The sequence below is a fragment of the Lathamus discolor genome, chromosome 10, assembly GCF_037157495.1.
Source record: "Lathamus discolor isolate bLatDis1 chromosome 10, bLatDis1.hap1, whole genome shotgun sequence".
NCBI classification, from domain to species: domain Eukaryota; kingdom Metazoa; phylum Chordata; class Aves; order Psittaciformes; family Psittacidae; genus Lathamus; species Lathamus discolor.
This window is the reverse complement of record NC_088893.1, coordinates 19,789,120-19,804,794: the sequence shown is the minus strand read 5'-3', so window position 1 is coordinate 19,804,794 and position 15,675 is coordinate 19,789,120. Positions and strand designations below refer to the sequence as shown.

At 49.1% G+C, this 15,675-nt stretch overlaps 2 protein-coding genes across 4 annotated transcripts in view; one reads left to right on the top strand and one right to left on the bottom strand.

Annotated features, from left to right (window-relative positions):
• The window catches only part of SEPTIN8 (septin 8), a 33,464-nt gene extending 26,173 nt beyond the window's left edge, over window positions 1–7,291 (top strand). The window contains exon 10 of one of the 3 annotated variants that reach the window (XM_065690952.1): window positions 6,379–7,291. In XM_065690952.1, the coding sequence (XP_065547024.1) occupies window positions 6,379–6,433 (55 nt within the window). In that variant the 3' untranslated portion in view covers window positions 6,434–7,291. Of the gene's footprint in view, window positions 1–1,893; window positions 4,722–6,378 lie in introns of those variants that run through there. The other 2 variants (XM_065690951.1, XM_065690953.1) reach the window with 2 other exon arrangements.
• Window positions 7,148–14,630, bottom strand: CCNI2 (cyclin I family member 2). Its single transcript, XM_065690145.1, has 7 exons — window positions 14,532–14,630; window positions 13,533–13,667; window positions 12,730–12,804; window positions 11,492–11,632; window positions 10,005–10,235; window positions 8,818–9,213; window positions 7,148–7,159 (listed from the first exon to the last, which is right to left on the bottom strand). The coding sequence occupies exons 1-7, from the start codon at window positions 14,628–14,630 to the stop codon at window positions 7,148–7,150; spliced, it is 1,089 nt and encodes a 362-aa protein (XP_065546217.1).
• Window positions 14,631–15,675: the final 1,045 nt, after the last annotated feature.

The window sequence follows — 15,675 nt, the reverse complement described above, 5'->3', positions numbered from 1 at the left end:
TTAGGGGCAGAGTTGTAAAGAAGGAAACAGCAGCTTAGAGAGAAGATGCATTGGGAATTCATGAGGGCTCTGTGTGAAGCAGGGCTCCCGGACACAGCTCTGCTCACGAGAAAGATCTTTTCCCCTACAGGCAGAATTCTTATCTCAGCTTGCTGCAAGTTAATGCACATTGCTGAGGGCAGCAGGGGTGTGGAGGAGGGCATGTAAATAATGCTCCTTCAGGCACCTGAAGGTGTAAAGATAGAGCAGGAATGGGCAAACAGGTTTAAAGAGAAAAGAGGTGTGTGTGATCCTGCTTCCATTCAAACCAGTCTTCAAGGAACACTGGCCAGGGAGCAAAACGAGAAGCACCACCACGCAAGCTGGGAATTCTGTTCTTCCAGCACCTTTTGTTACTTCCTCTTGTGTGAAGGAGCTTAAGAGTCTGAGCTGCATCCTGTCAAAGCCAGCACAGGCTGGTGGCAGTGCTCCTGAGCCTTCTAGTGATGGAAACTAAACCAAGACCATCGAGAGTAGCAACACCCGAGGTGCTCTCGCCAGCACGTTCAGCTTCATGTTGCTGATCTTGTGCTCTGACACTTCTCTGCTGTGAGCTGCAGCACTAGAGGAGCTCGTTCTGGGCACTGGCATGCTGGCAATTTGCCTCTTCCCATGGAAGATGAGTGTGTATTCTTTAACCTATTTCCTTGGGAATGTGTGTTGGTGTTCAAACGACACAAACCCACTCTTTTCTGCAGACCTCTCAGCATCCTCTGGGCATGGCCCACGTCACACTCAGAATCCAAAACAGTTTGTAAAATACGTTCCTGAAAACAGGGTTTAATCCATCTGAATTTACACACGAATTAGGGGTTGAACCCTGGGCCAGGCTGGGGCTGGGCTTGCTTTGAAAGAGGCAAGCACGTTGAGCTGCACGCTGGTACCTTGGGAGAGCGATGCCGGTGCTGGGATGCTCTGGGGATGCTGTGCTGTGCACTGGCCAGGCTGGAATACTGCAGCTTCCCCTCTGCTCCATCTGCCTGTGACAGAAATGGGTTTCCTGGGCTTTGCTGGCTTTATCCCACCTGAGATGCGAGTCTGGACACCCTCTTCTGATGGTGAATAGGAGCCGGCCATGGTCAGGAGAAGGTCAGGCTGGGAGAAGGCAGCTTGGGCGCTGTACAGAGGACCAAGGGGCACCCACAGCATGGTGGGACCCTGCCTGGTGCTGGGGCTCTCTTCCTCTCCAGAGCATGGCTGGAGGGGGTGCACCATCACCAGGAATAAAACTGATAACTTAGGGAGATGTGGTTTTAACGGGGTTTGGGTCGTTTGGGTTTTTAGCTTTTTTGGGTGGGTGTTTTTTGGCTTCATCTGGGAGGCATCTAAAGGAGCAGGGGGTCCTGTGGAGCCTGTGAGGCTTCACCCGGCCGAGCGCACGGTGCGGGCTGTGCTGTGGCTTTGTGCAGTGAGTGCTGTATGGATGCGATGGAGCTGGAGGAGTATCCTGGGTTTATGGGCAAGACGTTGGGAGCTTGCAGGAGCTGGGAGTATATCGGGAGTTTGGAGAGGGGGTGGTTTTGTTTCTATGTTCAGGAGAGCTGGTCAAAGCTTTTATCATCTCCTGTTTCAACACAGTGCTTTTAGTGGCTTTAATCAGTGAGGAATGAAGATGAACTGCAGGTGTCAAGGGGAAATACAAGTGTTTGTGCTGAGGTTCCCCCTTGTGCTTCCCTGTGCCAGGCAGGTTGCGCTCCAGTGTGGAATTTGCTCTCTCCCATTGGTCTTCAGGTGCCTGAGCAGCCTTTGCCCTTCCCTTGTTTCGTTTTTAACATATTTCGCTACGTTTTGCTTTTTGTTTCGTTTTCATAACTTTAATTTATGCTTTTGTTTTTTATGCTTTGTTTCTTTCAGTTAATCACACACAGACTTTCAGGCCAAGAGTGGACTTGGTGCTTTCATGTGTTAAGTTGCTTGAGTTTCCCACCCTGTGACCCTTCTCATAACATTGTGTGAGTGGACCAAAGTGAAAGAGAAAATGAGCATCTTCAGTGCTGGCGGTGTAAGGACTCCCTGTTATCCGTGCAGAGTGTGGCAGGAGGCTTTGAGGAAGTAACCATGTACATTTTGTTAAACAAAGGCAACTAATCCCTAAAGTAAGATGCTTTGTTCTAAACCCAGTGGTCGAGCAGCCGTGCATACAGCGACCGCAACTGTTTGCCTGAACTCATCTTACCCACCAGCTAAATCATTGCTTTCTAGCTTTGTTTTTCCTTTGTAATTCACTCGGTGACTGCTCGAGGCTCATCGGCCCCCCCGTACGTGCACAAACGGGAGGAGTGGTGTGAAGGATGCTCAAACCTTTATTTTTCTAACAAAGCTCTCCATTTGAGTCAGTTCAAACACAGCGCTCAGACTTCTTGCCCTGGGAGCCCTGCTCAGAGTAACCCTCAATCCAGTAGGTCTGTATTTTACCCCTGAATTACTCTAAACACTTCCTACATCATTTATAAGAAATATATATATATATATAAGGAGAGTGGTTATAAAATTCATGGGACAATGTTTTGAGTTTACTGCTAAAGTAGAGCATTTATAGAGAAAGACTTTTCATAAGAGTGTGTTGTATAATGTGCAGCTGCAGGATTTGCGCAGCACTTGTCATTTACCAATGGACTTTACTGTGCGTCAAAGCTATTTAAGCAGTCATCTTTTATGCTTTAACCTTAAACTTGTTATGTGCCTAATAAGGAAACTCCCCTAATCTTGTATGCACCTTATTTATATGGATAGGCGTTATTCCTCTTGGAAGGTGCTTCCCTTAACACTCCTCATGCCTGGAAATCACAGCCTGGTTTTCCTGGGCAGCTCAGCTCAGAGGAATAATTAGGATCAATGTTAGTTTTTTCCACTCAAACCATTCTGTGATCAGGCAGGACAATAGCTGAACAGAGGCTTACTGGCTCTGTTGTCATGGAAAAATAGTTGGACCCAATTCCATCCATCCAACAGGTAACCGGCTAAAAGAAAGCAAATCTTTTATATTAACCCCCACATAGTGTCTTTAGGGTTTATGAGAGCACTGGCTGGCAAAGTGTTAGTTGTGAGGGTGTGTGTTTTCATCTAGTTATCCATGTTACAGGGCTTTTCCAGTGCTTTCTCCCTTAAAGGCTTGTCTTTAAGCTGTCAGCAGATTCCTTCTTCAAGGTACAGAACAGCCTTGCTCCTCAGCTGTTACGGCCTGTGTGAGGGCAGCCCTTGCTGGATTCTAAGATGGGGTTCTCTAACTTGCATATCCCAGTAGAGCAGGGGTTTGTTTCTTGTTCATTTTGCGTTCTCAATACATGCTCAGGTGTTAAACTCTTTTCATACGGCCTTTCATTGGGATATACTGCAAATCAGTGTTACCGGATGCTGGTGAGAAAGAGCCTCACAAAGATCTCACGGGTACCCTCCGGAACAGGCTGCTTGTCAAAGAGGAAGAGTTGTGTGTGCTCATTAGGAGTCTGCCGAAAGCTGAGCATTAATGTTTAAGGCTGTGCCTCCAGGTGGGTGTTTTAAAGAGTCAAAAGTAGGGAGGGTTCATGTCTTGTTCTCAGAGGAACCCAACCTATTGTTACATGCAAGGAGACAATTCCAGCTCACGCTGACCACAGTCCAACCACACAGCGAATGATGGGCAGGAGGTTGGTGCTTTGCTGGTGAGAGGAGCTCTGGTGCAGTAATTGCACGAGGGAGCAGCACTGTTTGGTTTACCGTTGGTTTTACTTCTCAAGGCTGCTGCTGTGCAGGCCGGGATGAAAGCACATCCGATGATCCTGGGTGTGCAAAGAGCCTTTTCCAGTCAATCGTTCTCTCCTGATCCCATGCTGCAGCCAGCAAGATCTATGCAAATGATTTTAACTGCCCTGGCTCATCAGAGATCGATCCTTTTGTCCTAGAGTTAGGAAATTAGGGTATGTAGAGCAATGACGAAAGAGTAAAAACCTTCAAATCCATGGGCATTGTGGAGAAATTCCCAGCTTTTTCTGATGAAGACATTCAGAATGTATGTAACAATATTTTAATGACAATGTTTATTATATTACATTGACTTTCTGTTGTGACAGACATCCCTTTTCCTTGTAGTTCCTTGTTCTTTAGAGCACTCAACACCATAATATCCCCAATGGGACTCAGTCATACCTTTTCCTCTAGTACTTGGTTTTCCCTTTGGCTGGGACAAGGTCTCACAATGGGGTATGTAGGGCAGTTCTGATCTTACTTTTATTTAACAACTTACAAATACAAGGTGATGCTAATCTCAACCCAGTCCCAAGACTTACATCTTGTAGGCTAAAAGAAGTGAAAGAAAACCCCTTCAGAACTGACTGGAACTGTTCGGTTAAGCATCTTGCAGTTGGTTTATACATTTATCTGTAAAAGGTTGGTATTAACAGGAAAAACTATCCATTGTTTTTTATCATTTAACCATTTACCATCATGTATGTTGTCTGCTTTCTAATTTAAAACGTGTTTTGTGGGGCGCTGAGCTCTGTAGGCTTCATGTCTGGCTATGGTGGATGCCCCAGGGTGGAGCTGGAGAGGCTGGCTCAGAGCCTTGGGGACCTGCAGCATCCCTTCCCTTTGCCATCCGAATGTGGGGGTTGTTGGTTGGTTTTGGGGTGGTTTTTTTTTTGACTTTCATTTCTTTCCACTCACTTTGTACGTTGTTTTCTGTTATTAAATCACGTGTATTTTGAGTTCTTGTGGTGTCGTTTATTTAGTGGCGCATTTCCTGTGGGTCTCTGTTGAAACGACAACGTGGCGTGACTGGAAGTGTCACCAGGCACAGGGTGTCTTGTGACTCTTGGGAGCATTCCAAACTGAAATTAGCTAGCTCATTAACAGTTAGTTAATCATGCAGTGTGCGGAAAGGCGCCTCATCTGGAACTGGGGAGAGATTTGATGCTATTAATTCAAATGCCATCCCTAATTGGGCAAAAGGAGCCTTCAAGCTCATCGGCACATCTCCTGTGGGATCTGGTGACTGGGTAGATGGGAGATCTGGGTACCTTAGATGTACTAGCAGGTTGGCTGATGTGATGCTGCCCAAAGGGTGGGATGAAAGGGGAGAGAGGTGGAGGGTTTCCCAGTGGTACTTCCAAAGCCGGATGCTTTTTCCACATAGTACACTTAGGTGAAAGCCAAAACTAAGCACAGCTTTAGGCTAGGGGCTCCTTTTCAGAGTGCTGCTGCTGAAGCTTTACCCTAAGGCCTGTCCCTGGAGTCTGTTCTGTGTTATCGCTACATATGAAGTTATTTTGGGGTAATTTAGGGTCTCTCTGGGTTTTATTTGTTATTGGACTGAGATCAATGCCGCAGTTCAGACCAAGCTAACAAGTGGAGCTGGCTGCTGCACAGTGTTTGCTGAAGGGCTGCTTCTGAATGAGCATTTTCTGCAGCTCCAGTTTCAAGCACAAAAGCAAGTCAGTGATCTTGGCTGCATCCTGGCTGGATCCTGGCTGCTTCCAAGATCATCTTAGGAATGTGCAGGTGGGATGTGCTGTTGCTGCAGGAATTGGCTGGTGTGTGAGACCTCTGCTGTCTGCATTTAATACGCAGCTCACTTTAAAAGCATCAGGCAGTTCTGGATGTCCTGTGTGCTGCCTGTTGGAATCCTGCCCTTGTACCAGGCCAGGCTCTGGTACTGAGGTGACCAGAAGCGGTGGCTGGAGCTGGTGGGACATTGCCTGTGTAGCCATCACTGACCCAGTGAATCAGTTGGGGAATTAAAGTGGTAGAGACCAGTCATTTTAAAGCTGGGCCACCTGGTGATGCAGGATGATGGGCACTGGCAAATGATCTTCCATAGGAGCACTGTTAAGGTGATTCATTAATATCCATGCAAAGCCCCTAGAAATGCTTGCAACAGAGTGAGGAATGCAGAGGGTGTTAAGCTCAGCAGCAAGGTAGGTCTTGACCATGTTTTGCAGCTCCAGAGCTGAAGGCCAGTGACTGAGGCCCCAGGACAATGCTTTCCCTTCAGGAGACAACCCAAAACCCAACCTGGTCTCCTTGCCCTTGGCTGTTCTATAGGACAAGCACAAAGCCACTGGCCCAGGCTGTGTGTCCTGGCCAGGCTGGGACAGCTCTGTCCTTCTCCCACCCCATCACAGCACACAGCTCCTCAGACGTTCGCTCCAGCAGCCGCTCCTCATTCCAGCTTCCAGTCCATCCTCTGCGTACTGGCTCCAAACAAGGTCTTGGCAGCTGTGAGAGCTCCTCTGAGTTCTGAGGGTTTAAATCCAAATGCCTGCACGCGGCCCCACACGTTAGATCCGTACGTTGACCCTTCATGCTGTCTTAATGTAAGTGACTGAAACTCAAACACTGATTCTCTTCTTGTTCTTTCTGTAGCTTTTTTAGTCTGCCCAGTGCGTGCTCCATTGCAACGGGAAGATATGTTAATTAGAAGATTTATTAAGGCCAAAACATCTCATGCAGAAGAAGTTAATTGGTGCTTTCACCTTTAAGCTTGCACTATATTGCCCTGAAGAGATTTTATAGCAAGGACTAAGATGCACCGTGCCTGCTGATTGGGAACAGTTTGCTCCATCAGGTTTCTTGATGAAGTTGAAATCTAAGATAACTTGCCCAAAGATAAACCTGCTAATGGAGCCTGCTGCATGGCTTGCACTAAACCCACAGCTCTGGTCTCCGGGTGAGGGCACAGAGCAGTTAACACTGACCCAGCTTCCATGGGGACGGGGGACAAAGCGGGATAGTGCGAGGGGAGCATTCGGCTTTGCTGCTGCTGCAGTGGGGGTTCTGTGTGTCCTCCCTCTCTCTGGTTTGGGATGGATCTGGAGCACCTCCTAACGTCCCTTCCCGCTGCATTCTCATGTTTCTTGGCAATAACTCTTCCGTGTAGCTTTTCTCCTTGGACTCACAGGTTTATAACCACACCAGCCTTTGTTCTAGGGCTGCAGAGCTGTGCCTCACACCTTAACCCTGCCCACCTCCCACCGCTGCTTCGGGATGGGTAACACCGGTGGGATGCGGTGGGTGAGGAGGGAACTGTTTCAAAGGACAACTAAAGGTTCTGTGTTAACAGAGGGCAATGGTTTAAAGCTGGAGAGCGGGTGTTCCTGGCTGTGAGCTGTGTCTGTAACAGACTGACTTCCCCTTACACACATACCTGTTTAAAAACCCCAACAGGTTAAACCGAAGCGTGACGTCTGTGCCCCAGTCTGACTCCACACAGAGCAGGGAGAGGCCCCAGTTCCTCTTTGTCTTAAACCAAACCTTGTAAATGAATCTCAGGAATGACCTGCTTGTACCAAAGTTGGGTTTAATAAAAACAAAACTGACTTGTTTAACAAATACCTGTTAAAACCACGTTTTGTACATCAGTTACAGTCCCTGCAATGGCAGAGTGCTGTGGCCAAATTCCCCACCCTCAAAGTTAATCCAGATTCCTTCTGTTGTAACCCCCTTGCCCTGTATAACCCCTTGCCCTATGTACCCCCCACACAGCTGAGGCCAGCAGCTTCTTTTCCCTTCTCCAGCTGCTCCTGCCTTGGACCAGCAGAAAACCAGCCCTTAGTAGGATGCTTGAGGGCAGCTTGCACCCTGTGCCCCTGCCCTGTGTGGGACAGGGTGACAGAAGCAGGATGGGGTGACTGGAGCGGGCTGCACCAGGACCCCCACAAGGTTCCCCCCTGAGCAGGCTGGGCTGTAACCACCCAGGAGTGAGCTGGGATGGAGAGGATGGTGTCGAGGCACTGACAGCCACAGGCACTGAGCTCTTGTCCCCTGGGTGTGCTGCACGTGGCAGTCACCGAAACCTCTGGATGCCCTCGACATAGACTAGAACTGGGAAATACATCTCAGCATCAAACAGGTACGTGGGGTGAACTAACCAAACTGGGCACTTGGGGGTGTTCCGGAGACTCCCACCCCTTGCAGGCAGCAGGGACTGAACCCTGTGATGAGCACATTCATCCCACATCACTCATCCCTGCAGTGGGTGAGGAAGGCTGCAGTGGAAGCAGGACCAGGTGAGAAGCAGGCAGGGCCTGGCCGGGCTGGGTCTGAGGGGCCATGGGTTCTGAGCTGGAATTCCAAAGACTTTTTGCATTGCATGGTAAACCAGGATGGCTCAAACAATCCCTGAGCAGCATGTGCTGGTTGGCGAGGGCCCGAGGTAACGGTGCCTGTGGCCAAGAAACAATTCCCACACCTTGTAGGCACTGGGACTGGGTCTTCAATGGCTTCACCAGGAGGGGCACAGACCTCAGAGCCCTGCATTTCAGGGGAAGCCTTAAGGAAAAGGGATTCTGTGATTCTGTGATTCTGTGAAAAGGGGAGGTTTGATTCTCAGCCTTCTCGCTGCTGAATGAAAACCTCGGTTCCACCTGAGAGCTGCTCTCAGAGCAGCACTGGGAGCTCCCCCTTCCTCGAAAGCAGCTCCTGTGGCTCTCCCATGGGGCAAGTGAGATTAGCTCTGATAAGAGGACAATGCAGTGAGCTGGATGAAAGGCTCAGCCTGTCACACTTCATCACAGCTGCTTCCAAAACAGTCTCTGGTTCCTTTGATTCTCTCTGGTGCAGTTCTCAGCCTTCTGCCAACTTGATCCCTGAGGTGCAGGATCGTGACCAAGTCCCTCCCCCAGCTCTCTGAATTTACACGATAAAACCAAGAGGCAGCACACACTGCTCAGGAAGGACGTAAGAAATAGAGAGGTGATACCAAGGTGTCATTATCCTCTGAGACACAGCAGCACTTCCACTGTGTTGTGTTGTCTGCTCTGTTCTCTGGGACAGGTTCTGCAGTTGCTGCTTCCGAGGCAGTACCTCCCCACTGGTCCCTCTCAGGAGAGGATGTGGGGAGCTTCCTCCCAGCCCTCCACTGAGGCCACCCATGTGCACCCACCCATCACTCGCTCCCACATCCTCACTGTGCAGGGGTCCGAATCCATCGCAGCATCCATCGGTCCCCGTGGTGTCATCAGGAATTTGGGCTGTAGGAGGTGTGCAAGGTGCGAAACCCGGGTGGTTTGCAGCAACCCTCAGCCGTGCTCGATGGGAATTCTTCAGTCCGGAAGGGTTGTGGTGCGGTGGCCTTGCCTTGGGATGGCCCTGGGTGGCTTGGCTGATGGGGTAAACAATGCCAACAGTGTTGAGTGGCTGCAGGCACATGAGCTCTTGATCCACACGCTCTCTGCAGCTGATGGACTCAGTGCTGTTAACCTGTAAGGAAAGGTGCAGGCTGTGTGGAAGTTCAGGCTGTCTCCTGGCTGCTGCTCCTGTAACTCTGTAATTATGGGGAGGGTAGGGACAGGCTGCGTTCATGCCTCATATCAGCAATATGCATATTGACCCTGATGCAGAGCACGTAACCAGGAGCTCCGGAAGCACTGCACAGAAGGTGGGTACGCTCTGCCTCCTTTTAGGAGGTGCCATTGGTCAGGAGGGCAGCAGGAGGCTGGGTTACTTCAGGCAAATTCAAGACCACAAATGGGTGGATATAAAACCGACAGCCTGGGTCTTCAGCCTTTGAGGCACCGTGCCTCAACAGGCACGTGTCTGATGAAGCTGGAGAACAGCTTTAAAAGACCAAAGCCTAGAGTTTGCTTCTAATGTGGATCATCAGAAGCCAGACTGATTGTATTGTGAAAGCCACGTAACTGTACTTAGAGGTTTCTGCTGTGCTCAGTGGGAGGCTGGTGCAGGGTGGGCAGCTTTATAGATGCTCTCAGACACCTCCACTGCAGGAGAATGGGTGTCGGGGGCTACCTGTGGCCAAACAGTTTGGAAGCCTCCCTTCCCTACCAAAGGGAGGGCCTTCTCCCATTTCCACCCCTTAACTGCCGTTTCGTTCCATCTTTTGTTAGCACTGGTGAGGTCTGCAGCAACAAAACATGGGCACATGATGCTCAGGAGGCTGTTACAGTGCAATGTTGGTTGTAAATACACCTGTGCTTTAATTTATCAGTGTCCCGGTCTCAGGATTTGTGACCAAAGGCCATTTTGATTCCTACCTGTGCTTTCTTTAGCAGATCAGTAATAACAGGAAGCCAATCAGGAGTCTGCCTCTCCAGCTCCAAGGTGATGATCACCAAGGCCAATGTGGAGCCCTTAAACTGCAATAGCTGGTGGCACGCCATACAGTGCTGTAGCTGTCTGGTCAAGAGCGCGACGTGGAGGGAAGGATTTCTCTGAGGCAGCCCATGTAGTAGATGGGGCCAGTTGGACATCACCATGGCATGGAACTGGAGAGAAGAGAAAGTATATATATTACCCCCCCCTGAGGTCAGTGGACTTTGTATGTTTTCCTATGTTATCAATCAGAAGTACAGACTAATTTCATTTCATATCAGGAAACCTAAAGGGTTTCCCCCCACACCTTACTTTTTTGGGTGTTTTGTGTTTGTACTTGCCAACCATTGAACTGGGTTTTTTTGAGCTTAAAATGAATGTACAAGGTCTGTGTTTCCTAACGATTCCTGAAGTGTCTACGTTCTCCAGATTGCTATCCAGAAGATTAAATTCAGGCCAGCAGATATGAATAGAAGCAGATATAGAACCTATAACAGCGACTGCACTCTGAATTTACCAAGGAAACAAGCACCTAAAAAGGCAATTTTCACAATCAGCAGCCTGAGATGGCTTAATATTTGCACATAACCTTAAGAAAAGGGATCCAGGATGTGTTTGTATCACATAATTTTTGCCTTACTTGCACATGATCGTTTCTTGAAGACAAAATTTAATTGTTTCTATCAAACGTTTAGTACCTGCAATGTGAACTAAGTGCCAGATTGGGGTAGTCTCATTGCCTGAACCAGGGGTGGATCATCAGCGGGATGAAAAGGAAAATGGTTTAAGAAAAACCTGTGTGTGAAATGTAGCAAAACTCTGACCGCTTTCTATGTACAGTATTAATAGAGGGAAATAGGTAGAAATATTTTTGCAGTGTGTATTTAAGAAAATAAAAATGGCATATAGTGGTGCATACGAGAATCTTTTTAATGTCCGTTTCAGTTGTCCTTTAAAGAAGGAAGATGTTCTTTATAAGGAAGAAGTTCTTCCCTGTGAGGGTGGTGAGGCACTGGAACAGGTTGCCCAAAGAAGTGGTAAATGGCCCATCCCTTGCAGTGTTCAAGGCCAGGCTGGACTTGGGCAACCTGGTCTAGTGTTAAGGAGTCCCTGCCCATGGCAGGGGGTTGGAACTTGCTGATCTTAAGGTCTTTTCCAACCCAAACCGTTCTGTGATTCTATGAGGGGAGTCATTTTCTGAGTAGAATTAAAGGTTTTAAATAGTAGAAACTTTTAAATATAAATTAAGAAAATAAACCTCACTGTACCATTCTTCAAAAGGCTTGCAGATAGCTAAGGACAGGGAGCTTGCAGAGCACCTTGGCGTGGACGTGTGGGGTGTGTATGTGTGTGCCTCTGTGTTTTCTAGTCTTCTTTGATAAGGAGCTGTTTCTTTGGAGAAAACCAATTTGCAAACCTTAGTGCTTACAATGTGTAAGAAATCCATTGGTGTTGCTGTGTAAAGGTCCCAGTGAAGCTTACCTAGTATAACTCTTTCCATTCGCAAGATCTCAGCTGGAGAGCGTTTGCAAGCCCTCTGCACCGCGAGCATCTTCACCGATGGTATTACCTGTAAAAAGAAATCATGACAAATAATAAAGAAGCCAGTGTCCTACATCTGTGTGTTTCTCTGTATCTTATAAGTTTATACACCTCCAGAGTGCTAAGCTCATGCAGCATTTCCTAGGTAACTCCTGTTCTAAATGAACCATGGTTCGCCATGAACCATGCCCATCACCCCACAGGTGATGGCTTATCCCATGAGCTCCCTTAACACTGCATCAGTGAAGCACGGTCCCTACTACCAGTGTCATTGGGTTTGCTCCTCTGACAAGCCAAGAGGAGGCTTCCTGCTGGCCTGTTCCATGGGCCCTTGGTGGTTGTCTTGTCTCCTGTGGTCATTGACACAGCTGCTTCTTAGGTGAGAGGAAGAGTAACCTCAGCAAGACACGTGCTAAGCAAGGCTCCGAGGAGCATTTCACCTGGGTGGTGGTTTGTGCATGTCTGACACTAACCCCTGGGTTTCCTGTTCTTTTCCGAAACAGAATGAACAGGCAACACACTCTGAAATGCTTGTGGCTAGTGGTCGTAACTGAAGGAGTCTGCAGTGCACTGCTGCCATGAGAGGTTAGCCTGTGTAATCTCACACAGGGCTAGGTGCTAATTTTACATGCTCACCTCGAGGCGCAGACCTGAGTCATTTCCTCCCTAGGTTCAGAAACTACTTTTGACTCCCAGCAAACTCATCTGTTTTAAGCTTCCTCTGAAGAGCCTCTGCTCTGTTGTGCCTACCTTACCCGCCAGGACCTAGAGCAGCAGAATTGCAGCACTCTGATGTTGTGCACACAAAGCTGTGCATCTGCATCCTGACTGTTCCCCCCAGACTAAGCCTTACTGTGAGCTGTGCATTCTGAAGAGAGGGGAGAGCTTTAAGGGCAGGAGGAGGGAAACACATCCATTATAAAAGCAAACACAAGTCCTTCATCCCTAAAGGTCACGATTCTTCCAAACAGGGATGAAACAGGCCTGAAAATGTTACTGTCAGCCCTTAAGGACTACTTGGGGTAAACAGCACTTCGTTATGCCCAAGCTGCTGGAAGACCTGGAAACATGAACACATTGAACACAAGAGATGAGTTTAGTGTGCTTAAAACTGAACATACAGACCTCATCTTCTTCACTGGTTTTTGCTGTAAGGATAAGGCAGGAAATTGCCATGCACTGAAGATAATTTAATTGGGCCTGAAGGAAGAAGAAGAGAACACTGACTAAGGAAGGTGACAGTGTAGGGGGAAGTGATTGCCATCCTACAATAGATGCACAGGTTTCAAACCTTCATTTCAGTTACAGTTGCTTCTGACTTAGTTTAGCTGCAGAAAGCTTCATTAGAAGCTGGAAACAGAGTGAAGAAATCCAAGGTGAAACAAGTCCTCTTCTTGCTGCAAGTTTTATTCATGTGTCTCACTATGCCGTGCCACAGTTCTTGCAATGCAGTGTTCCTCCTCAGCTGAGATACTAATTAATATGCTATTAATATTCAGTATTGATCTGAATAGAACTGGGAGCTGCAAGGCTCAGCTCAACTCCTAACTTTGCTCTTGTTTCATTGGCAGGAAAAGTTGGCCTCATCAGTTAAAAATAGTGGTTTCCAAACTAAAACACTGAAAGTGATGATGCAAATGTTTTCTGTCGAGCAGAGGCAGCCAGCGGAGGGTTCTTTGTGCTTAGCCCAGCGTTTGGACTGCAGTTCACACAAACACTCCTACCGAGGACTGCACATCAGTGAAACCTCATTAAACACTCAGTTCATATATAAATATACATGCTTCAAAGCCTGCCCAGCAAAGCCCCTGCCTGCTCCCTAAATCTGCTGCCAAACATAGCGCCTGCTTTGTGTATAAACTCATTATGGGCTCTTTACATCCCCAGTCAGTAACCTAGCCAGGGAAAAGGGGACAGGGATTCTCTACCTTTACTGATGCCAGGAACCGGTTAAGGATGCTGGTAGCCAAGGCAAAGGTTTTGGGGTAGAAATAGAACTGAGAGCTCACTTCTGCAATCCACAGAGCTGCTTTCCTGTACCATGCCAGAGAGATATCTGTGCCCTGAGGGGAAGAAGTCAGCAGGAAAACACAGTTAGTGCTTTGATGATTTTGTTAACAAATCTCCAAAGGAAGGCTCGGCTCATTCCAAGCGCTCTAATTACCAGTTCAGATGTCTGCAGGCATGGAATGAAGAAAGCTGTTGGCTGTGTCTACAGAGCGAGGGCAAGGGCAAGGCTTGGAGCAGCTCAGCACATTCAGTGGTGTTGCCCACCCAGTCGGGCTCTACCTGTGCTCACAGGGGCTTGGTGCTGGGCTGTACTGGAGCACTGAATGGGGAAGCACCCAGCCCTCCCCCTGCACAGCGCATGCGAACCCCAAACTGAGCTCTTACAGACAAGGTGCTGAGCGTGCTTCTTGTTTCCCCCTCCAGAAGCCCCCTGGAGTCAGGAGCAGGTTTTGATTCAACAGCCCTTCAGTTTCATTCAAGCACAATTAATAACGGGTCGTATTTATGTATTTACCATTGATTTGCTGTTCTTACTTGCCCCACCACATCTCCCAAACCGTGGGAGTCAAACCAAAACATAAAGCACCTGGTTTATACAGAGCGTTAAAAAGACAGATGTACAGCAGGACAAACACAAACCCTCCTCCCCTCCATTCCTTAAGCTTAGGCCAGGGAGGATGACTTTTGTTTTCAGGTGGATGAGATGGCAGGACCAGCACTGCATCCCTGCGGTCCCTTAGGGACTTCCAAAAGGACAGGGAGACACCTTCAGGGTGAGAGCCTTCGGCTCTCTGGAGGTCCAGGGCGCTTCACAGCAGCTCCCTGAGCCAGCTTCCGTGGTGGCAGCCGCTGTCAAACCAAGGGAGGAACGATAAAGCAATGCCCAGCTCCTCGCACTCAGTGTGATTGCCTCTCACGGTGCCTTTCAGAGTCGGGAGCAGCCACAGACGTGTTTCTGCACACAGAGCGATCCCGTCCCCCGTTTTCCCCGAGGGGCAGCTCATGATGAAAGCCATCCCATTGCTACACACGCTGCAGCCCAGCTTTCCCCTCCCAGTCTGTCCGAAGCCTTGCTTGAGTAACCTTGGGGCGAGCAGTACCTGTTGCTGTTTATCTCGTTCCGCACACTCAGCTCTCCATTTGCAGAGCTGTTAAACTGCAATTTGTTATCACCTCATTGCCAGTTTCTGGCGAGCAGGGGTCTATTGTTTCTGCACAACAGCTCAGAGATGACTGTTCTTAGGAGGTTTATTAATTCTTATTAGCAGTTCTCCCTAAATCAGTTCAATCTTGCTGTCAGGGGCATATGACAGCACTGGAAATGCCACTGGCCAGGCTAGGCAGGTGTTTGTATGAAATAACCATCTCCAAACCCTGTAAGAACCACACAGCGAGACCACCTCAGCCTGAAAGAGATCATTTCAGTGCTTATGTTCTGGTGTCTCTGACAGCAGAAAGAGGACATTATAGTGATAAAAGGTCTGCTGCTCTCTGTAAGCAGTGATGGATGGGGGCTCCGCATCAGTGCTTTCTGGAGGCTCGCACCATTATCTCCATTAAAAACCCCGGCGCGGCATGAACCCTCTGGAAACTGCTCTAAAGCTGAAACTCTGGGATGTGTGTGTTCCTGGAAGCAGGAACGGCGCCTGACTTTGGCTTCTGCTGCCGCCGGATGTCAGAGCATCCGAACCCGACTTCCCAGGGTATTTGAGCAAAGGGAGAGCCGGATTCATCTGCTCAGTTTGATGCGTTGCAAAGCGCCACTGGGGCCGTGCCAGAGGCACCGGGGCCGGGCCAGAGGCATTGGAGCCGGGCCAGAGGCATTGGAGCCGGGTCAGGGGCACTGGAGCCGGGCCAGAGGCACTGGAGCCGGGTCAGGGGCACTGGAGCCGGGTCAGGGGCACTGGAGCCGGGTCAGGGGCACTGGAGCCGGGCCAGAGGCATTGGAGCGGGGTCAGGGGCACCGGGGCCGGGCCAGGGGCACTGGAGCCGGGTCAGGGGCACTGGGGCCGGGCCAGCCCCTCGGGCTCCAGCCGCTACCGGAGCCCCGCTGCCGCCACC

What these genes read in the sequence shown, in the direction of transcription:
- CCNI2 (XM_065690145.1), bottom strand. Translation starts at nt 14,630, where the DNA reads ATGGCTTTCATCATGAGCTGCCCCTCGGGGAAAACGGGGGACGGGATC. An exon ending in CAATGGATTTCTTACACATT is followed by an intron (nt 10,236 to 11,491) that starts GTAAGCACTAAG and finishes TCTTCTCTCCAG; the next exon opens with TTCCATGCCATGGTGATGTC. An exon ending in ATCTGCTAAAGAAAGCACAG is followed by an intron (nt 9,214 to 10,004) that starts GTAGGAATCAAA and finishes CTTTCCTTACAG; the next exon opens with GTTAACAGCACTGAGTCCAT.